Below are 24,723 nucleotides of genomic sequence, written 5' to 3' on the forward strand. Positions count from 1 at the left end.
AATTATGTCCCACAGACAAAAGTTGACACTACCACATTATGCCTTTATTTATGAGATATTCTACAACTCTCGCCTTAGAGACGCGACTTATCTCAAGAATTTTTAAAGAACTTCGAAACAATAATTCATGCTCTTAAATTTGCTTTGATGTCAAAAAAAGAAGATACCTTTGCTGATTATCTAATTTTTTATTTATTAGAAAAATATAATAAAAGTTGAGGAAAAAAACGATCAGACAAAATAGAGAAAAAAAAAGATTGAGAAAAAATGGAAAGAAAGAATGAAGATCAAGGGTGTGTTTGGTATGATGGAAAATGTTTTCCTATTTTCCCTTGTTTGGTTGCAACAAAATGTTTGGAAAACATTTTCCACAACAACTCATTTTCCTCAATTTGAGGGAAAATGACTTCCTTCATGGGCCAAGGGAAGTAATTTTCCAGAAAATGATAAATGTGACTTATGACCCCACCCCCACCCCTCTTCCCCACCCCAACAACACTCATATTCACATGACAAAAAAAATTCACATTTCTTAAATATTTACATTACTCGAAAATATTTTTCACTGTGCTTTGCTTCAACTTTTCAATACTTGAAATAAAAATAGTGAAGCCCGATTTTTTTCATTTTCAATGTTTGTTGAATGTATTGTTATTTTCATATACATAGAGGAAGACTTACCTATGTTACTTTTGCTAATTGCATATTTCATTTTATCATCGATGTAACATGTTTCACGAGGTTGAATAAGCTTGTCGTTCCGTTATATTTCTATTGATTGTAGTATCTTGAGATTGTCCTGACAAAATATTAAAATGTGTCTCCTATAGTTGCTAATTGATAGTTGTTTAAATTTAGTGATTGTAATATTTTAGTATTCGATATTGATATTATTTGTTATGCTTAAATTAGTTCTTACAAATTGTTGAATTGTTAGAGGCACTGATATACTACTTAACAGTTAGTAGTATTTTCTAAAAGAATATTTTTTCACTCACTATCAAATACTAGAAAATATTTTTCTAAGAAATAGTCGCTACTCACCAACCAAACACCATAAAATATTTTTCTAAAAATATTTTTCAGTCAACAACTAAACATAAAAAAATAAGTAGAAAACCAACTTATTTTTCAGGAAAAAATTTTTCAAGAAAACATTTTCCATCGTACCAAACACACCCCAAGAGAAAAGCGAAGAATTAAAAAAATTGAGAAAAATAAAAATGAGAGAAAAATAAAAATAGAGTTTGAGAAAAATGAGGCAAAAAAAGAGAACTGAAAAAAAAGGTAAGAAAAAATAAAGATTAAGAAAAAAGCAAAAAATTAAAAAATTTGAGAAAATAAAAAATTAGACGAAAAAATAAAAATAAATTTTGAGAAAAATGAGGGAAAAAAAAGAGAACTAATAAAAATAAAAAATAAAAGTAAAATAAAGATTAAAGACAAATGAATTAAAAAAGAAATAGATAATACTCGAGAAAAAAATAAAGGTTGGGACAAATGAATTAAAACATGAAAATAAAATTAAAGAAAGAAATAAAAAATAGAATAAGAAAATTAAAGAAAAAATAAAATAGATAAAAAAATAGAATAATAAAATTAAAGGAAAAAAAGTAAAGTAATAAAAAATAAAATTTGAAAGACAAATAAATATAAAGAATTTTAAAAATATATTTAAGGTATAAAGGAGCAAAATTATACTTATACTATATTTATAAAATAAGAAAAATTATTATTTAAAAATATTTCTTATTGAGTCAAATATCTAAAGCATCTGTATTTGGGTTCCTGATATTTTTGACCGTTTGATCTTTAATTTATATTTGGTCCTTTCACGTTTTATGAATGGGTAGCGCCTCCTTGCAACAAACTCCAACTTCAGACAAACGCGTCCTCTTCCTCTTTATATGTACTTTCTTGCTACCTCGGACAGTCAAATCGATCGCCAAGATTCTTGTCGGATCCAACCCGGTACCCGAAAATATAATTCACTCACTCCTTCCATCTATTTTGTGCCGAAAAAGACAATTATAAACTGAGACTGTTGTTTAAATCAACAAGTTTGGTTATGGTGTTGAATCTTGATTAGTAAATCTAAAATAAAAAAATATGCTTTCTTAATTTCTTGAAGTTTCTTGATAACCTCTTCAATGGCGGGAATATCTATACTATTGGATCTCCTAAGGAAAAATCCAAGCTTTACTGGTCAAACCCTTAGTTCTTATGGTGTCTTCTCAGCCAAGCTCGCTGCCTCAAGTGCTGCTGCTTCTTTTGCTGCTAATTACCCTTTTGCTGCTAGGGCTTTTTTTTGGTACGCATATATTCTTTGCTATGTTTATTTTGTGTCCATGTTGCATTGTTCATGCTGTTAGTGTATGTGCATAATTAGGCGTTTTAAAGGAGTGATATTATATTGCACTCCCGCCATTCCTTTTTATATGCTCCTTTTGGTTGTGCTTATATTGTTAAATAAGTGCTCCTTTAATCTTTCAAGAATAGTTGATCAAAATTTTCCTAATATGCCCTTGTTCAAATTACCAAGACCATTAATTAATTTTGAAAGATTAAGGAGCACTTATTTAAGTAAGGGTATATTGGTAAAATTATTTTTAATTTTCTTGAACTGAGACTTTATTAAGGGGTGTGCCCAACTCAGAAGGAGCATATAAAAAGGAATGGAGGGAGTATTTGGTAATGTTCTGAGTCTTATAGTTGTTTTTGGAAAGCGTTGTAATGAATTAAATCTGAATTATTTTGTGTTTGTCGTGTTAAGTTCTAATATTTTGAAGCCAGATTGGCAATGTGAAATTTGTTCGTAAATTTAGTCCTTTTTCCACTTGATGAAAACGTGATGATTAAAGAAAGAATGTTAGTTGTGATTGTATTCCTTGTTTATTTGGCTCTATCCATAGTTCAATTTGTGGAGGCAATCGTGTTTTGCAGAACTTGTGCTGGTTTGCCTTGTTAGGGGATTTTAGGTTGTGATTGAATGTGACAAGATCAAGTGCTTTTATGTATGCTTTTTCTGATAACCAAGAAATCCCAAGGGCTAGTGGTGCACGATTCCTATCTCGGAGGATATTCAGCCCTCCTCTCTACCCTTCTCCACCTAAGTACCAGGCTCCCGTGGCATGCACCTAACCTACACATGAAGGCACATCACGCGTTGCATTCCTGTCACTAGATAAAAGCCTTGGGGAATCCTTTTGTTCATGACATATTAAGTTCTAATTCTCAAGTCAGATTGGATAATGTGGGCTCAGGAGTTTGTTTCCAAGGTTCAGACCTTGGAAAAATCCCCTTGCATAAATGTAAGGTGAGATTGTGTACAATAGATCCTTGTGGTCGGGTCCTTCCCGAGACCCTGCACATAGAAGGAGCTTAGTGCATTGGGTTGCATTTTTTTTCCTCAATGACATCGATTTTCTTAAAGAGTAATATTGGTTATGATGTCATTTGTAATTGCATATGAGTAATATTGGTTATGATGTCATTTGTAATTGCATATGAGTAATATTGGTTATGATGTCATTTGTAATTGCATAGGAGTAATATTGGTTATGATGTCATTTGTAATTGCATACGTTGATAGTAACTCTCTATTCAGTGTTCAATTGTTCATTGATGCTGACGCTGCTGATTGTTCAGCCTCCTTTATTCCCTTAACTTTCACTTATAATGTGAACATTTATCACGTGTGCATTTATATGTATTGGAATGTATTCTTTTCCAATAGTTGGAGCATTCATAGAAAGGTAGAGCGGTCTTTATTGGGTGGAAAATTCACTATGTTGTATTCCCAGAGCTAATAGATTGAGAAGTTCATAGTTTGTGCTTCTTTACAGAATTCACAATCTTTTTGATTGGTAAGAAAGAACTTGAGGCCTCAGGTTGTAACCCATTCATTATGTAGCAAAAGACAATCCATATATAATGATTTTGAATTGCATAAGTAACCCATAGAAATCCCTCGTGTTGCGGCCTATGTTGCTCGGACCTGGTGGTTATGCCGTCGAACCCGTCCTGACGCGACACTGATGCGGACGCTGGCGCGGGATTCGTCTCGGATTCGGTCAAACGAATCCGAAGACGTTGACCAACATCAATAAGAAAATTGGCTTCGTTGTCGAAAGGGAGAAACCAGTGACTGTAATTGTTGTTGTCATCATCGTGAGAAAATCGGCGACTGTGATTGTTGTCGCCGTCATGAGAAAATCGGTGACTTTTATTGTTGTCGTTGATGGAAGGGTTATGACCGTTGAAATTTCAACGTTTCGATGGGGAGTAAAGAGAAAATGGTAGAATGCTCAGATCTGTGGATTGTCAGTGTTGATTGTTGAGTGGTCATATCTTTAATAATTATATGTTTTGAAAAATAAATTTTATTAAAAAGGTTACATAATTCATTTAGATCTGTTGAGTGTTTGACTTTCCAAATACTACTCCTAATTGAAAAGAATTTACTCTTTTTCTATATAAAAAAAATAATACTACTAATTTAAAAAGTAACTAAAAGAAATTACCTTAAAAGTGAAAAAAGTATAGAATATTTTTTTAGGAATAAAGTTTCCTTGACACATAGGAAAAAGTAAATTGAAATGGCTGTTTAAATATGGAAAAAGTCCAAAATTGTCTTTATAACTCTATATTTATAATATTTAATTTTTTTTTTTGCCGAATCCCCGCACCCGTATCCATAATCAGATTCGCACCCCCTAATCTTAAATTTTAAATTTTGACGAATTTGACTCGCGGATCTGCAGCCGTCTCGGATACCCGCACCCGAGTCCATGCAACTTAGGTTGCGGCGACAACCCTATACAACAAGTTAAATGCGTGCAGCGACTAAGCAGCAATGGAACTCACTATTGTGGAGGTGTTCTCTCCATATTCTCATTATTGATGTTTTGTTGTCTCTTAAGCTGTTGAGCTAAGTTCCTTCTTTCTATCCATGGATGCCTCTCTTTTGTATTTTCTAGATGTCTCCCTTGTTTTATCACATTTTTACTATGATGTTCACCACTTAGAGTCCTTGAAAGGTTGAACTTTTTCTTGTCGACATTGGTTTTGTATATGTATGGCTGCAATTTCCATACGATTTCTTCCAAACCTTTAATCTATTTTCCTCCTAGGAACCGTTGTCTATATCCTCTTCTTCCTGGTGAAATCTGTCTGGGAATATCTTACTATTCAGTGTCTTAGTTCCATGTGTACTCCCCACCATGCGATTTCTTCACACCTTTACAGTGTGTTTGGATGGTTGTTACCCATCATATTGTATTGTACTATTACTGCCAATACCATGTTTGTTTTGATTGTTACTTAATTTTTATTGTATTGTATCGTTAAGTTCCATGGTTAGGTAATGATGAAAAGTCCCACTTTATGTACCGACCGATTTGGTGGAATCGCGTCGTTACCTTTTTTTTTTTTCTCATTTTACTTTTTGTTATTATTTAATAATCTTATTTTATCCTTTATCCTACCTTTTTATAGTAGCCCTACCCTGTACTCTACTTTTCGAGTAGGTTTATCCTTCAAATTATTGGTTGAGATGTTATGAAAATATGGAAAACGATACAATCTATCCAAACATTGTATTAATCTATTCTCCTCCTACGAACCGTAGTCGATATTATCATCTTCCTTGTGAATTCTGTCTGAGATATCTTACTATTCAGAGTCTTAGTTCCATAAGTAGTCCCTACCATTACTCATAACACCTGTCTTATTTGTCAGTTGTTCATTGAGTTGGTCATCTGACCTTGCTGACCACTAGAATTTCTTCATTTTTCTGTTCAATGAGATGGTTAAACTCTTTTTTGAAACAGATCAAGTGGTGCTTGGGCTAGCTTTGCCTGCACCTCATTTTACTGGGAAGCCAACATAATCCTGCCCACCAAGGCTAGAGTAGATAGGTTCACACTAAGTGCTGTAGTTGGTACTCCCATTTCTCAACTACTATACCATCTCCTTTATGACTAATACGGTTCTATCAGTTTCCATCCCAAGAAAAGAAGAGGATGCTTGGCCAAATGGTGGAGATGTCCTTTATCAGCCAATTACATTCCTCCTTCACTAGATTTAAGTCTTTTTATTAAAAAAAGTCCCCTTATCTTTAAGTGTTGCCATATGGAAGTTTAATTTAGGGTGAATGTGAAGAAAATATAGGACCCACTCCATCCTACTGTGTGTCAGTTTGGGTTTGACTGTTAACTCAACAAGAAATAAAATGTGATATTTGGACTTATTTTGCTTAAGATTTTGATTTAAGGAGGTCTTCTTTATCCACAAGTCTTTTCTGGTTCAACCTCTATTCATTTTTGATGGAATTCATTATAAATTTGATAACTTTAGTCCTCATTAGAAGGATTTTTCATAAAGAAAACTGTAATTCTCATATTAATAGTGTATATATCTTCGAACCACCAACTGCCTGCAAATATGGGTACTTCTAATAAGTCAGAGAGGGTGGGTGTAGCTGGCTAGTTATTCCTCAGCGGTTTATATAATTTAGTTTTGCCATACTGGAACAGAGACCCAAGTGTATGCCATTTTTCATTATGTTTATTCCCATCTTTTCTCATAAGACGCTTATTTGTTTCTACTATCAGCAAAAGCTTGACTATGTGTTGTTTTGACAGTAACAGTGCAGGGCGAGTTGCATTTTGCGATGCTGGCGCGGGCTTTTCTGAAGATTATATTTCTAGCACTAGCATACAAAGTGAATCAATGATTAAGTTTCAGTATGATGCATTGAAGCACAGTACCAAACAATACAACCTTGAGTTAAAACCTTTATTCTCAGCATTTATGTGGAGGAATCTTGCACTGACCTCCTTGAGATCTTTCCTACTATTTTATTTACCTCTTCTAGAGCCTCGTGCTAACATGGAGGATGAGGATGATGAAGATTTCCTAAAGGATACTGATGAATATTGTCGTGTTGATTTGGTGACTCCTTTCAAGAAATCAGTGAAACAGATTGGTCGTGAGGTAAGATTTGATTCCCCCCCTCCATGCAATGTGCTTGTCACTTATGGCTTCATGCTTGGTCCAGTAAAATGAAAACCACTTCCAAATTTCTTTTTGAAATGGTAAGGAGATCTTATAAATAAAAACCAGCACAAAGATTGTGCCGTAGCCATTGTACAATATCAGCAGAGTAGCGAAAAAGAAAAAGAAAGAAGCAAAGTACTGATGCTAATCCAGTAAAAGACTCTTATCACCTGTAAAACTATTTCAGCTTCATTTACATATTCTATTCTACACCAACAGCATACCAAAAATATACAATTGGCCTTTATCTTTTGAATGGAGTTAACATTGTCTTCAAACATCTACTTTTTCTCTGGGTCAAATAGTCCATCATATGCATGCTGGTATAGTAGTCCACCATAATAGATTTCTCTTCCTGACTCAGTTTCTGTTCTAGCACCTCAGCAAATCCCCTGTTGACAACCCACTGCAAAGCAATCATATTCATGAAGAGCTGCCACGGTTGGGTGGTAACTTGGCAGCGCAGAGTTAAGTGATTGGTATCTCTGTTTCTCTTCCACAGAAAAAAACATTTGCTAGTTAAAGTAATACCACTCTTTTTTGTATATTCTTATGGGTAAGACGAGCTTCATTAAACACTATCCATGTGAAGCAATCAACCTTGAGTGGAATTTTTGACCTCCAATTTGTTTCCATTGCCAAACATTTTCAGGACTATCCACCTTTGTTAGATCTTTGTAGCAAGAACTTACTGATTTTTTTTTTTTTTTTGGATAAACGTGGTGTCCAGGACAACTTGCGTGTACCTTTGACTAATTCCACGGGATACCTGCCACCTCTCACTAGCAACAGGTACCGGGTAACCGTGTCCACCAAGGCTAGAACAGATAGGAAGAAATCGCCTAGTGGTTCGTCTCTGTTGAGAATTGAACCTGAGACCTTATGGTGTTCAACCCAACTTCATTGAACCACTAGGCCACATTGCTAGAATAAAGAAATCAGGGAAGAGGTCCCTCAGAAGTCCACGACCAGCCAATTATCCAGTCCAAATGAGTTTTTCTCTCCATTGCCAATTATGAATTCAATTTTAGATATGAAACTAGGCCACATTAATCTGATACTTCTCCAAACAGAAATTTCATAAGATGTTTTTTTACATATTTGGAACTCAATACTTTTTTTGAGTACACCCACCCATAGTTCTGTCTGTGTTAAATCTTCAGAGCCACTTCATTAGCAAGCTCCTGTTGTGTAATCAGAGGTTTTTAACGCCCAAGTCACCATCTTTCTTTTTCTTAATAATAGTGCTCCAACTTACATGGTTGAAGATTTTCCGTTCCTTAATTTCCTTGCCATAAAAAGTTCTTACTAAGCGTATCAATTCTTTTCATCTTGATAGGCAGTGAGAACAGGGACATCACATATGTAGGAAGTGAGTCTAATAAGAGTCAATCTTCCTCCTAATGAAAGATATTGCTTCTTCGAACTTTGCTAATATCTCTTTACATCTCTCCATCACCTTCTCAAATGCTGTCCGCTTTGTTTTTAGCACCCAGTGGAAAATCCAAATAAGCTGTTGGAAGTACCTAACTGACAACCCAGAGTTCCGATCAATCTAATATAGTTTGCAGACTAATTTAAAGGATACAATATACTTTTTTAAACAATTAATAGCCATCCAGAAACAGATTCAAATATTACCAGAATCATTTTTAAATTATTCAGTTATGCAACCTCAGCGTCACACTCACAGGCGTTAATAAAGTCCATTTGAGCATTTTCCACCAGTTTAGGAATTATCACCGAGTCTTCTAGTCAGTGTTAGAGCGGCGAGGTGCTCATCTTTTTGAAGTGTGGCGCCAATTAATACCAAAAAATTAAAATATTTGATTGCATATATAAATAATCAAAATCTCAATAGCAATAACATATTAGCAAATATTTCAATACAAAACAATACAACAACAACAACAGCAAACCCAGTATATTCCCACCTAGTGGGGTCTGGGGAGGGTAAAATGTACGTAGTCCATACCACTACCTCCCGGGAAGTAGAGAGGCTGTTTCCGATAGACCCCCGGTTCAAGAAAAAAAGACAAAGGACAAAAACGTCAAAAGCGTGCAACAGGAATAAAATAACACAACAATAAAGTACACAAACAGACAATGGACCCCCTTTCCCCACCACTAGACATTATCCCTCTACCCTAATGTTTTTCCTTCATACTTTTCTATCAAGGGTCATGTCCTCAGGAAGCTGTAACTGCTCCATGTCACAACTAATTACGTCTCTCCAGTACTTCTTCGGTCTACCCTTCCCTCGCTTGAAACCATCCAAGGCCAACCTCTCACTCCTACGAACAGGGGCATCCGTGCCCCTTCAATACGAATGCCCCTTCAATACAAAACAATACGGTATTAATTAGTATATTTTAAACAATGTAACTGAAGTATTAAACTAGAAAAAAGTTTTAAAACTTTAAGTTCAGAAACAGTGACGGACTGCGTCACTGTGAGAAAAAAAAACAGAAGAAGAAGGAAAAGAAAAACAGAGTATTGTTGCCGGAAAAGAAATCAGAAGAAGAAAGATGAAGAAAAAAATCAGAAGAAGAGAAAGTAGAAGAAGAAATCAGAAGCAGAAGAAAAACAATATGTACAGTTAATTATGGCTCGAGTAGTCGGAGAAGTCGCAGCAGTCAATGAAGTGTGCAAATATGGACAGAAAACCCTAAAATTACCCTTTATATATTAAAACACTAATTTTAAAGGCGATGCCTTTCTCTACATGTCATCGCCTCCTCGAGTTGCCATCGACACGATGCTTAAAGCCGACACAGGCTTGTGTTGCCTCATCTCTCGCTATTGGCGACGAGGCAATCGCCTTTCACGACACTCCTTGTAGTCAATAATTTCGAGATGATCTTATAAAAGCTGCCAATTAAGCTTATTGGCCTAAAGTCGTAGATCCACCACATCATTCTTTTTGGGAATTAATGCTATGTTGGTAGCGTTGTTACATTTTAGAAACCTCTCATGGCAATGGTAAGGAAACCTCCAAAGCTGCCATTGTCTGCTCTGATCACTGTCCAGCAACTCTGATATTATTCCAGGGCAAATCCATCCGAATCCGGTGCTTTATCACTTGCTCATTGTTTGGTGATATCCAAATTTCATCTTCTTTTTTTTTTTTTGAGTCAGATCTCTTCCTCTCTGCTGATTCTGGAATAATTTCTCAACTGAAATCCATGTCTCCACTCTTCACTTTCTGAAGAAAGATTCTGGTAATTCTCAAGAATGTTCATCTTGATTTCTTCTGGATCCTCCTCCATTTAACCATTAACTACCAACTTCACCAATATGGTTAACCCTTCTAGGCGCATTTGCGGTTTTATGGAAAAATTTATATTTTTATCCCCTTGCTTTGGCGACAAATTCCTTGATTTTTGCCTCCATGTCTCAATCTCTTCTACTTCCATTAGTATGTTAGCTCTGAGCATCAAATCTTCATCATGGAGAATGTGATTTTCCTGCTCCGTCCCTGTTGAATTTGCTGTGTAAGCAGCTCATTATTTCTGAATCCAAACTTCCATAGTTGTGTTTATTCCAGTTTCGAAGTTTCTACGTCATCGGCTGTAATGTTTTAGATAGGACAAAGTCTGGTGTTCCGACATTCTGGAAATACTCCCACCATTCTGTCTTTTTCGATAAACCGTCCACCTAACCACCAATTTTTTAATTTGAAATATTATCTTGACCTTTCTCGGTATGACGAGTTGTAAAGGTACATGAGCTGAAAATACTCTTGGTAAAGTCTCGGTAAAGTCTCCTGCTTAATCATCCTAAATTCATCATCCCATTAATTCAAAAACAAGAATCTCTATTCCTAATGTGTGTCCCTGATTGTCTGCAAACCATGTGTGTTGTCCCCCAATGGCTGGGAATCAATTAGTTCTAGCTCATCTATACAGTTAGAAAATTCACCCATTGAGCTTGTACGTGTTACATTGTTTTTTTCTCGTGGAGCCATATCTCGTAGTATTGAGATCTCCATAAACCACCCAAATACCTTCACAAAGCCTCTGATTGCTGCCATTTCCCACTATAAATCCCTTCAACGCCCCCCTCAAAGCCTTGTCCCACATCACCGGTAACAAGCTTCCAAGCATTCATAATCCACCCACTATGCTTCTTCTTTTGTCCAATAATCACTTCTGTTTCATTCGGCTTTTGTGTTTCCATGTGCTGCTCCTAGAACTGGTTGTAGTATGTAATTTACAGTATATAGTGGCTAACTTGTTCAATTCAAGTTGTTCAGATTGATTGGTCAAGAAGATAGGCTGCCCAAAGATGGCAGGATGACTTCTAAGAAAATCATACTTTCTTGTAATTATAGTGGATTTCTGATCCCCGTCACTGGCAGATGGAGATTTGTTTTCATCTAAAAGAGATACCCTTCTCGGCTTTTTGGCTAAGATCAAGTGACTTTTTTAATCTAAAATTCGAGGTGCGGGGTCTCTATAGTGTCAAGTCCGGTAAAAGATGCGAAAACCTTACGTGCTACCTTTGACTCATCCTACATACATGCCCAGAGATTGCAATTTTGCTTAACGACGATAGTTCTCTGTAAATATCACAGCATCTTCTCGCCGCTGGTTTTTACTAGGCGTGTTTCGACATGATTTGGTTGAAGTTTGAAAGGAGTATTTGAAGTTGAAACCCAAAGTATTGGAAACTTGAAGTTGTTGTTTGGACATGAAATTCACTTGGAGAAGTTGACGTCTGGGAGTGGACCATTATTTCGCAGTACTCTTCAAACCTCTTTTTCAAACTTAAAATTGAAGTTGAAGTAATGGACTAGATTGTGAGGCAAATATTTGTTTAAAATTATCTCCAAATATTATTTTCATTTCTTCTCTAAATAAAATTTGAAGAAAGAAATTACTTTGAACTAGTGTGTATCGTGCTGAACATGTATTTCCAACTTCCCTCCTTTTTTATTTTTGTTATACCAAAAAAGACTATAGATGTTCGCCAGTCTCTCTTTCGTTTATCTCATCTTCTCTTGCTTGGATAATTCTCAGTACGAACTAATTTTATTGAGCTTGGAGACCATTTACATGCCAAAACCCCCATAACTGCTGAGTATATTACGCTCCCTTAACTGCTTTGTTGCATCTGACCTTTGACCTTTTCATGGAACACTGTTTTGTATGAGTAATTAAAAATAACTGTTTATTTCTGTTACTTTTAAAAAATGTGCTTTCTGTTTATGCTTCAAACTTGCATATTATACACTCTGAAATTGTACATTGAAAGATTGTGTGCAATTAATGTTATGTATCTTCTTGTCAGACTGCTGTTGTAACTACAAGACGCGTCCTGGAAAGATTGGCTGTCCAGTATGTTTCACGACGCATGGCATGGAAGCTTCTTAAAGGTTTCCTTTTCTGTCTGCAAGCGTAAATCTGTAGTCCTTGCTGATTGACATTGAGGAAGCCTAGCATTTTTCAATTTCTGCAGATGTTCCCAAGTCAGCTGCACGCAAGGCTCAAAGGGGAATGTCTAGTGTGACCTATTTTTGCAGTGTTACAAAAACAACATGCAGAGGTTTAACATTATCTGTTCAACACACTTCTCTTATTTTTCACCTAGGCTAGCTACAATTCTTGATTCTTCATCTCCCACATGATCAGGTCATTCTCTGGGAGTTTTGGCATCATGGTTTGTGCAAGTTGGCATTGATATGTGGCGATTTTTCAAATCTAAACAAGATGATGACACGCCTGATAGATCACAAAAAGTTAAGCTTCTAGGAAGGAAGATTTCCATAGTTACTGTCAGATGTGGTGCATCTCTTGTTTTCGCTTCTATAGGGGCAGGGATAGGGGCAATGATGTTTCGCCCTACAACTGGCCAGTGGATTGGTAAGCTCACAATATGCTTTTCAGTATCTATAACGAACAGCAACTTTGCTAGAAGTAATCAAATTATAATTTTTCAGGATGCGCTATCGGAGATGTGGCTGGACCAGTCATTCTAGCCTTTTGCTTTGACAAAGTTCTTCATATTGAACTGTGATGACTTTCTTCTTGGTCATACATCTAGGACATGATTAATACAAGGGTAATGTGGTTGATCTAGAGCCTTCTCCCTCCCCCTTACCCACAAAAGAAGTGGCAATCCAGTGCTTTTTTTTGACTTAGTTGATTCCATTAGCTCTGGAATATTATTCGTCATAGATACATTAACCAATTTATAACATTATGTTCTTTTTTTTCTGGATTTTATTTATGCTTTCTGGTTCATAATGTCCTTCCTATGGATGGTCGTAGTTGGTCTGGTGAATCATTTGATTTGTCGATCAATAAAGGAAAGCGTTTGCTTGGACAAGTCGCCGTCAAAGGTGCTTGTCAATTAGGAGTATTAAGGAACAAGCATATTTTAATTAGATGTTCCTTATGGGAGGATTTTGTAAGTGTAATGACTAAGAACTCCTATTACATCAAGGATAGGGATAGTAATATTCGTTTCAGATGCGGCCTTTAATAGATGACTCTATATCTAGAGTTGATAGAGAGAACATTTAATGCCCTAATCTAGCCCCAACTTTCTTTGTTAAAGAAATCCTCTTTACACTTGCCTTAGCTCCAACTTTCTTTGCTAAAGAAACCCTCTTTACACTTGCCTTAGCTGTGGGGCAAACCGTTGTATTTGGACATCGAAACCATAAACAAAACTCGACCCAACTGTGCTAGAGTGAAAGTTTTGGTGGACCTCAAAGCCAACCTTCCTAAATTTGTTAACATGGAGATCTGCAATGAAACTACACGAGCTAGTAGGAATACACAAGTTAAAATTCAAATATGATCATATGCCTAAGTACTGTTTTTAGTGTAAAATACTAAGGCACATGATGGAGAACTGGTAGTGAGATAGTAGGTTCTCCACAATAGCAAAAAAAAAAAGGATTTCTTTTCCTCCGAAGATATTGACCAGTGGAAAGATTGCTGGTGATAAGTGTGGATGAAATTAAAAATAAGAAGGTGGTCACAATGGATAGTAAGAAAAGCAATTCTCAAGATTTGCATCAGCAAACTGATACAGCCACAGAAATCAACACACAACAATTTTGCAACACAAACAGAAGAGGTGGAGAATATCAATGCAAATGAAGTTCAACAAAGCCCCACAAAGTCAAAGTGAAAAAATATGTACTCCCATCCAGAAAAATACTAAATTCCAGGAAGCAGTAATCAAAACTCTGTTCAAGGCACAAAGTTGAAAAATTTGTTCAAAAACACAGAAGGTGTGGCAGACAAGGTGGTAGATGTCCCAAAAGGAGGTGTGGCAGACAAGGTGGTAGATGTCCCAAAAGGAGGTGTAACAGAACTTGCTTTAGTCAATCAGTCCACTCCTAAAACTACTGGATCTAGGAAATGGGGTGATAGAAGAAGATGATGGTGTGAAAAAAAGAGAACTGCAGGTGTCGGGTTAAAAGTAGGAAAATAGAATGAAAGAGTAGATTAGGAGAAACGAGGTGAAAATCAAGGAGTGGACATGAACCTTATGCATATTGATGAGGTTTAGTCCAAAGAGATCAATATTAGCTCCCATGAACATTGATCCTATTTAGGCTGTACAAAGTGATTGGAAACAGGTGGAAATATACAATGACCATGATAATTTTGATGAAAAGATGGGAGTCTAATTTGGAGAAGATAACTGACTAGGGGAATTTAAACTTGGATCAAATCAGTGATCAGGAGAATTCAAATAAAGAACTGTCACCAAATAGGAAGTTACATGCTATTGTAACTCTTGATTTGAATATAGAGGAATTAGCGGAACTCAACAAGGAGGGGAAGTTGAAAATTGAAGGAAATAAAAGTTATCAACAGTTTGATACTTCTCTAAAATCAAGATAAGGAAGGAGGAACAAAAAGCATGATGTCTTAGCAAATAAATTACCCTCAAGGGTAATCACAAGAGGTGCTGCCACCAAAATTAATCAAAAACAATGATGAAAGCATTTATATGGGACATTAGATATGTTAAAAGTCATCAAGATTTTAATAGAGTTCAAATGATTCATAAGCATCACAAATTCAGTTACATAGCTCTTTTAGAGCCTTTTCAAAGATATACTCAGATGGGTAAGTACAAGAGAAGGTTAAGTATGGAGCAGACAGGTAGAAACTACAATGGTAAGATCTAGTATGTTATAGAGGATAATATTGGGGTAGAAGTGGTTACTGACTGACTAATCGATCACTTTGAAATTAACATTCCCTGACAACATTTGTTACACTACTCTAGTCTATGCCAAATGAATTAAAAGAGAAAGACTGAGTTTGTGGGATTCTATACACCAGCTAGCTAATTCCATTACTTTACCTTGGCTTGGTGGAGGAGATTTCCATGTGATTATGAATGGAGAGGAGAAAATTGGCGGTCTTCATGTCCTTCCAAATGAATATGAGGAGTTTGCATTTTTATTGAACTCTTGTGAACCCTTTGAAACTGTTTTCAAATGAATATGAGGAGTTTGCATTTTTATTGAACTCTTGTGAACCCTTTGAAACTGTTTTCAAAGTCCCCTTCACATGGTGGAATGGTAGAGCTGGTCCCAACTGTACTTTTAAGAGATTGAATAGAATAGTAATAAATCAACAATGACAAGATTGGTTTGAAGATGTGGAGGTGGAGCACTTGGCCAGAATTGGGTCTGACCATATGCCCCAATGACGATTACTATGAAGAAAAACAAGCAACAGTTTTATAAACCCTTCAAATTCTTGGCTTTCTGGATAAAAAATGAAGGGTTCATGGATATTGTGAGAACCAATTGGAATGTTGAAGAAGGAAATTCCTTTTACAGGTTCATTTAAAAAAGAGAGAAGTATGATTACCCTGAAATTTTTACATTTTATTTATGTACACGTTTTACTAGCCTAAGTACTCCCAAACTTGTTCTTTTAGTACGTCGTGTGACCCTTTTACGCTAATGTGGCAAAATATTGGAGTTCAACCTCCATCACGCGCGTGATGGAGGTATTTTTATGCCAAATCAACATTTTTAATGATAAAAAAATGAAAAAAATTCTTTTTTCTTTAATTTTTTCAAAAAATCCAATTATCCCTCTTTCTCCATTACTTCCGATCTAAAAAAAAAAATTCATCCGTTTATTAATTTTGTAAAACTCCAGTTTATTAATTAATTTATGAAATAAAAATTTCATCCGTTTATTAATTTTGTAAAAATTTCGTTTATTAATCTAAAAAAAAAAATCATCCGTTTATTAATTCAATCTAAAACTCCAGTTCCATTCCTATGAAACTCCTTCAATTTTGTAATCTTAAATATATATATCATATGAGTTATTGTAACTAAAAAAATGTACTAAATATCGAAGCAGATATTTTAAACAATATTAACAAAACAAATACTAAAGAAATTAAGACACGTACTTATAATAAATGTAGTTATATTAGTTATCGGTTTTTAATCCCTAAGGATTTGATTTTCGATTTAACCGATAAGAAAATACTCATAAAATAGAAAAAGTAGTAACTAGCATGAAAAGAAACCGAATCTTAGTTGAAACACAAATCCTACTTATATATATATATATATATAAAAAAAATAATTTAATATAATATTATTGGGTTATCGGTTTACCTAATAACTTAATAAAAAGTCAAAATCGAATCAATAACTCAATAATTTTTTTTGACAAAATCATTAACCCACTGACGATAAATCAATAACATTTTTATCAGTTCGATTTTTGTACACTCCTAACTTAAATTATAATTTCTTAATCCATTAATTATAATAAGAAACGTATTTGTGCATATGAGTCTCCTCAAAATTCTAATCGAAACACCAATCGAAAACTATTATGAAACCCTAATAAAAAAAATAATAATTTCATATTATGAAACACTAATCGGAAAAAAATAATTTCATATTTTTAACACAATTTTTTTTAAAATTTTAAATAATAGCTTACTTGATCGGCAAAAATTATACCTTTCATTATTTTTGAGTAGGGGAAAATTGAAAAATATAATTTTTTTAGAGAGAAATCGAATAATTAAGGGTAGAAATGAGTTATTTTTTAATATAGGATAAATATAAGGGAAGTGAATGGTATTATCCACGTGGACAATCACATCAGCGTTTTTATCCACGTGTCCGCGCGTGTATTAGACGCAGTGGACAGTGGGTCGAAAAGGATTGCGCGACATACTAAAAGAACAAGTTCAGGGGGGAGGGGGCTACTTAGGACTAGTAAAAGTTCAGGTGTACCATGAATAAAACGTTACAAGTTCAGGGGGTAATTGATGCTTCTCTCTTTAAAAAATAAAAAAGATGAAGAAGGCTTTGTTTATGCGGAGCAGGGATACCTTAGGCAACATTTTCGTGGAACTAATAATCATAGATGAGATTGTTAAGCTAAAGGAGCAACTTTTTAAAGATCAGCCAACTTCCAGAAATAAGAAATTTCTCACTAAGCTTAAGCAAAACTGAAAAGATATCTTCGCTTTGAAGAAGAATTTTAGAGACCAAAAACAACTCTCTACTAGTTTACTGAAGGTGACAGGAACACTAAATTTTTTCTCAATCTTGTGATAGGGAGGAGAAAAAGGTTGTTGATAAAAAGATTTAAAACAGTGAAGGTTAATGGTTGCAAAATGAGGATTTGATGGTTGAGGAAGCCGTTTCATTCTATCAAAAACAGTTTACTCAAGAAGAGGAATCTATAGATTACACTTTATTGGATCACATTCCAAATATGATATCTACAGACACTAATGATTTTTTATGTACGCATCCAGACCACGAGGAAATAAAGAAAGCTATCTTTATGATGAATGGGGGTAGTGTATATGCCCCTAATGGATTGCCAGACTTGTTCTATCAGAGCCCTGATCGTCTGCCAGGCTTGGTCTATTGGACTTGTTGGGATATTGTGGGAGGAGATATTACCAAAATTGTGCAAACAATTTTTAGAGGCACTATTTTCTTGAGAAAATTACTTACACAAACCCTATTTTTCTTCTAAAGAGAGAGAATGTAGAGACTTTTATAGATCTTAGGCCCATCAACTTGAGTAGTTTCATAAATAAGGTAATCTCAAGAGTTATATATGGTAGATAGAGGGTTACTACAATAGATTATCTCCCTTAACCAATCTAGTTGTGTTAATAGGAGAAGTATAGTGGAAAATGTTCTATTGATTCAGGAGATTGTTACTAATACTAGGTTGAGAGGGAAGCCTGCTAATGCGGTATCAAATTGGTTATGGCCCAAGCATATGACAAGGTTTCATGGTTTTTTCTCACAATGGTCCTCAGAAAATAGGTTTCAATGAGAAATTCATTGATATGATTTAGAGACTTTTAGCTAACATTAGGTATTCCATCTTGTTTAATGGGCGGTCTAAGGGTTTTCACTCTACTAGAGGTGTAAATCAAGGGAATCCTTTATCTCTAGCTTTATTTATCGTTTATGTAGAGGTTTTATCCAGGGCTCTTAATGTAATAATGGAAGATGACAAATACATGGGTTTGGCATGCCTAAATGGAGTGTGATTATGCTCAACTAACTCCATTATTTTGGGGCAAGACGATCGTGTTGAATATAATAACCCAACTTGAGTTGGAGTCGAATCCACAAGGAGTGAGACTAGTTTTCTAATCTTATGTATGTTGAAAGTTACTAATTATTTACCCGTAATGCACACTTAAAGCAAGACATGAATTACATTGGGGGGTAAGATTTGAAATGTTGTTTAGACAATAAGATTTGAAATGTTGTTTAGACAAAACTAACTTGAATCAATACTTGAGAGCAACAATTTTAGAATAAATTTCAAAGAGGGAATAGTCTTGGGGTTATTCTTTCCTAGGGTCAAATAGTGTATGGGTACATGCTGGTAAAATTTAAATTCTAGTTAATGAATGCATGGGTAGGCTAGGTCATGGGTTTTGATGTTAGTATTTCAACAAAACACCATGATATCACCCATGGATTCTTTCGAATACCTCATAGGTGTTGTAAACAAGTCAACCTAAAACCTCAATTGGGCGTCCTTATTTCTAGGATGATACCCAAGACATAGCAAATTCACAATTCATGCTTATTTCTAAGATAATGTTAAGGAATAAGCTATCATCTAAATTATTGTTCACAAATACTTGTCAACCATATCTCTTTTTCAAGGATGATATAGGATCTCAAAGACTACCCACATCCTTTTTTCAAGGATGATGTGGGATTTTGGGAAATTAGGGCTTTCACCCACAAATTCTAATTAAAAATCAAGTATTAGTGAAACCCAACATCATTAACCAAGAATTTACACTAACAATCAAGAGCCACACACATTTTCACCTTATTCTATCATAACCCTAAGATAGATATTTAGCTAGTCATAAGATTAGAGAAAGGAAATTACCCAAGTGAGCATCCAATGCTTCCATTGACAACAAACAAGAATAATAACCAAAGCTTTAATCTTAATTCACAACTAAAAACTCCTTAAAATTTAGCTATAATTGTTTTTCCCAAAATAGTATGGTTTTCTCTACACAAAAATTGAATTCTAGTTAGAAAGATGCCGCAAAAGTGTAAGAGTTTTGCCTTTTTGAGAGTTGAAACCATCTGTGTGAAATTGCAAATCTATCCTTGAAAGAATTTTGCACCATCGTGATCGACAATAGCATATCGTGATCGCGACTTGCGTGATCACAGTGAGCCTATCACGACCGCCAAGCCTTGACCGAGCTTTGATTGGTCGCGATTGCAACCCTCAGACCGCAACCACTGTAACTAGGGTCGATCCGTACTCTGAATTTTCCAGCTTTTGCACTAACTTTGCCCTTTTTATTCTCTTTTCAGCTCACTTCATTTGTTTTCTTCCAATTACCTGTAAACCTGCAAACCATAGGAATTGGTGCATTCAAATGACAATTTTGCCTCATTTATACAATTTAACCATAGTAGTGTGAACGAATTTGGATGTCTACGAGTGGTAAATTTATCACTCATAAACACCCCAAGTTAAAGCTTTGCTTATCCTCAAGCAATACTAATTATTCAATGAGACTATGCAATTATAAGCCCATTCATATGCCCAAATGGTCACAATGATTTTGAACTTCGTTAGCACCAACAAGTAGCTCTCAAGCATGGAAAAACTATTCTCACAACTCCCCTCAAACCCTCAAACTGAACCATACTTTCAAGAAAGAAAAAGACTTTAAATAACAATTAAGCAATAATCACTAACTCTCTAGAAGTGACTCTCCATCAATAGCAACTCAACTATACTCCTTTGCCTTATTTTTTAGAAGATGACAATTTCACCTACCTCAATTAGTCTACATGCCTCCTCATGAAAGAAAATCCCACACACCAAAGTATTTGTCATGCGACAAGGGATTAAAATGCAAGTGCTCACCCTCACAAAGATTCTCTCAATGCAAACAAGTATCATACCATATGCTTGCCCTTATTTTCAACCGCTACTACTTTGAATACTCTTGGTTGGAGAACTCGAAAGGCTTTTTCAAGATTGTAATGTAGGATCGGGAAAAGGTATGATATCATTTATAAAAAAAGTGACTACACCCTCCTTGAACATGTACATCACACCATTTAATCAAATTTTGGACCATGGGCCACTTCATTTATTTTAATTTCACACATGCCTATTTTCACTACCTTGATTCACCTATTTCTTTTGAAAGCATTTTTGATATATGTAGTTTTGATGATGAGTAGCTAAACTGCAAGGGACCAGGTCCCTGGATTTGCAATGTATAGTACAGCTAGCATATTGTATTTGCACAATTTTGTTCTCTTGTGTAACAAACCCGAAGGTGTTATTTTATAATGACTTGGAGAGTTGGTCCAATGATATTTTAGCCCTAATCATCACTCAAATATAAAAAAAAAGAGAATCCTCTTCATCAAATGGTTTTTACAAATTATAAAGAGTGAAAAGAGAGGTAGCAAAACTCCATTTCATCACCGCTCAAGTTCTTAGCTATCTATGTAAGCTTAAATTGAAATTGTTCTTAAGTGAGTACTAATTTGTAATCAAACTACTCATTCTATAAGAGTAGTATTTCTTTTGTGAGTGCTTAGGTAGAGTTACCTAAGTTAGTTTCTGATTAGAGGTAATCAGTAGAGAGTCTTTGGTAGAGTTACCAAGATGAGCTTGTAGTAGAGTTGCTACAAGCGAAAGGAGCCTAGAGGTAGGTTGAAATCTAAACTATAATCAAGAGGTTGATTATAGTGGATTTCTTTGGTGTTTGTGAGAGAAAGGCGTGGTTTTTTTCCTTTCTGGGTTTCCACTTAAAAATCTTGTGTTCTTGCTTTTTTGCACTGACGTTGTTTTTCTAGCACCTCATAGTTGCTTTATTATTTTATTGCTCATGTTTGACTTTGAGGGACCTTGTTCCTCACTGTGTGGTGCAACCCCCAAGGGTTCAACAATTGGTATTAGAGAAGGCTCACTCCAAAAGGAAGGCTCACTCCAAAAGGTTCATACCTAGAGTGTTTTGGTCATCATGGCTGCTAAAACTGAACCAAGGGTAGAAAGAAAAGAAGTAAAAAGAAAGATATTACTGACCTTGAAGGCTCTAGAATCTAACCTAGGTAAATAAGAGACCAATAGTGAACTTTTGGCAACAAAAATATTAGAGCTATAAAAAGAAGTGGCCAACTTAGCAAAGGGAATAAAAAGATTCAAGGTTGTCACAAAGATGGTTGCTCTGACACATTCTTGAAAAATTGCCAAATACAAAAGAGTAACTAAAATCCTAAAAATTTAAGGAGGAAAGCAACAATTTAGTATGCTGTAAAGCAAGATCTGGTAGTAGTATGGGGAAACTCTTTTAGTAGTCTAGATAAAGACGAGAATACTTGAGGTGGACCTATGCTAGCAGTGGAAGAAAACCTAGTTATCTATGATTTCTTATTTGCTTTCTTTGCAAACATAGAAGGTGAAAAGGAAAAGGAGGTAACACTCTTTGATATCAAAGAAAATCTAGATAACTATTCTGCAAAGAAGATAAAAAAGCTTTCTAGTGTTTTGATAGACTCTGTATGTGAACTAACCAATAAAAAAAATATTCCAGAGGAGAAAGTAGAGAATTAAGATCATGAGTTGATTGCTTTAACTCTCTAAATTTTTGAAACTAAAAAGTTGTTCACAAAAATAAAATTTGAAAATCAGAGATTAATGAGCAATTTGAAGAAAATAAATGATGAAGACGAAAAAAAGGAAGAAATGAACTTCAAGGCTTCAAGTTGATCTTGAGGAAAGATTGAGGGATTCCCAAAGACACCTTATGTCTGCGCTTCACGAGAATATATAGTTAGAAAGAGATCTGGTCTGTATAAGAGAAGAGCTTAACAAGTCCGTTAACTGGAAAACATTTTATGGATTCTTTCTAATCTGACTAGTCAAGGTGTTAATGCTGACAAAGTACTAGGCTATCAAGGAGAATTCCAATCTAATAGGTGGCTAGAAAATACTGTAAATGGTGCTAGAAAGAAGGCCTTCAAATCTATGGACTATCATTGTGAAAAATGTCACTCTAAAGAAACTGCCAAAGCTGGAAAAGTGAAGGAATGATCAAATTCAGATATACTTGGGAGGTGAATACATATCCCAATGGATTTAAGTTCTTGAATAAGATGAAGAGGAATTCTCTACCTAGATGGGCCAAGAATGTTTTGGTTACACCATTATCTTTTTACTGAGAACTTAAACTCAAGAGGTTTCTAAAATCAAACAAGTGATTATGGTTCCTGGTCATAGAATAGGGGCTACAGTCAGGAATGTTCATTAAAAGTGAGTGTTCAAGGATTAATCTTTGAAGATCTGACTATGTTCTCTCTCTAAGGTACTCTAAAGCAGTAGTGTCATATCCTAAAATAGTTGATTTCAAGGCACCTAGTCCTTAGAAGACTCATCTTAAAAGAGGGAGTTCAGCCAAAGGCCAGATCATGGATTGATCAGGCCAGATCAAGCTAACTCGAACTGACATATGAATAAGTGTAACTCTAAGAATTGGCTATGCTAAGGAGGCAGGTGTCCATGGTAGAATAAGTGCCTGTTAATCTAACACAGATCCATACCTTTTGCAGGTATATACTAATGAGAACAGCTTAGGAAGAGAAAATTGAAGCTCTCACATGTACAAAATTCAGTCAAAAAGGGAAGGGTCTTGGTCCTATCACTCAAGTTAGTGCCTATACAAGAAGCTCATAATAATCATAAAATGCTATCTAAAAAGTCCATACATGTTTTCTCATCTGAAAGTGTCAATTTCTATGCAAAACAAGGTATCACACTTTTTTAGGTCTAGAGATGTCAAATCAAATAGAACTTTTTTAATGGCAGTGGTCAAGTCTAAAAATTGCTAAATCAAACTTTCTTGTATTTTGTTCTTAAACTTGTCCTAATCATCTTCCCAAATCGTCAAAAACTCTATAAGACAAACTGGTCCCTTACCCACACTCTCTTTACAAAATCAAAATGGACAACATCACTACCTTCCTTAAACCCAACAAAAGACTGGAAAGTAAATAAAACTCCAAAGAGTCAAACTGGACATACTCTAGTTGAACATCGTGATTATTATGAGGTTGAAACCATGGAAAACATCACCTCTATCCCCCAACAACAAATTGAGTCATTTATTCTAACTGAATCTTCCTTAAAATGCCCGAAACCCACAATCGAGTCAGTCACTATTGAACCCTTCTTAACCTTGGAAGTTTATGCTCAACTAATCATGATAAATAATACACACCAAGGGTTTGGGTCACTAATAGACCAAGAGATTTCTCAACCTAAAATTTCTTTTTCTCTAGGAAAATCAAAACTATCAAAAAAACCTCCAATTTCCTGGGTCATCTAAAAAATATGAAAAAGCTGAATCCCTTGAAATACTTCAACCACCTGGTTATCCTACACCATTATATTCAAACCGTATCTTTGCTTAGTTATTTGGTGAAGAAATTCTAGTGAAAAGGGTCGATATTTCCTTAAATGAGAACTAGGTAGTTGAAAATTTACTCCTGCTTGCATATGACACCAAAGTAAGCACAGTTGATAGAGTGGAGCAGGAAGTAGGTTTTAATGAAGAATTAAATGATGCGAAAGACATATTTCTACCAAAAAAGAAGGAAAATGAGGATAAGGTACCTCTGAGATGGACTGTGAAGAAACTAAAAGAAAGTAGAAAAGAGAAAATGATAAACTCTTAGGTAAAAGTGACCAGAACTTATTATACAAGAGAATAAAAAAGGAAAATAATGGAAGATGCCATGAAGGCCAACAAAGCTTCAACCATGAAAACAAGATGGCTTAAGAAATCTTTTGTGGTAGAGGAGGAAGAAAATGTGGAAGTTGTGGAGGTTAAAAAAGAGGAAGACACAGATTCAATAGTTGCAGCAACTACTAAAGATAGAAAATTGGAAATTAAGGATAATTGGAGGACCAGGTCCTCTAAGTCAAAGAGTAGTAGCTCTACTAGAATGAGACAAAAACATATAACTATAAATAAAAAAAGGCTCTGAGGTACCTGGTCCCAAGAAGAGAAAAACTAATGAAGAAGGAGAGCCAAGTAGTGCTCCCAATAAGTGAGAAAGGAACAAGGAAAAAGAAAGACATGTAAACAGAAAGGAGGATTGAAAAC

General features: G+C 35.2%; 1 protein-coding gene and 1 long non-coding RNA gene across 3 annotated transcripts; one reads left to right on the forward strand and one right to left on the reverse strand.

Moving 5' to 3' along the window:
• The first annotated feature begins 1,767 nt into the window (after positions 1–1,767).
• Positions 1,768–13,286, forward strand: LOC107851070. Of its 2 annotated transcripts, none has more exons than XM_016695971.2 (6): positions 1,768–2,311; positions 6,645–6,996; positions 12,352–12,436; positions 12,520–12,606; positions 12,693–12,923; positions 13,001–13,286. In XM_016695971.2, exons 1-6 carry the CDS (start codon positions 2,151–2,153, stop codon positions 13,075–13,077), a joined length of 993 nt encoding a protein of 330 aa, XP_016551457.1. In that variant the 5' UTR covers positions 1,768–2,150; the 3' UTR covers positions 13,078–13,286. The 2 variants fall into 2 exon arrangements, with proteins under 2 accessions (XP_016551457.1, XP_047256356.1); XM_047400400.1 differs by having other exon boundaries at positions 1,827–2,311; positions 6,651–6,996.
• On the reverse strand, positions 12,209–16,224 carry LOC124889235. The gene is made up of 2 exons (XR_007047924.1): positions 15,394–16,224; positions 12,209–12,513 (listed from the first exon to the last, which is right to left on the reverse strand). It is a non-coding gene; the product is annotated as an uncharacterized LOC124889235 (long non-coding RNA).
• Positions 16,225–24,723: the final 8,499 nt, after the last annotated feature.

This window comes from Capsicum annuum, chromosome 12, assembly GCF_002878395.1.
Source record: "Capsicum annuum cultivar UCD-10X-F1 chromosome 12, UCD10Xv1.1, whole genome shotgun sequence".
NCBI classification, from domain to species: domain Eukaryota; kingdom Viridiplantae; phylum Streptophyta; class Magnoliopsida; order Solanales; family Solanaceae; genus Capsicum; species Capsicum annuum.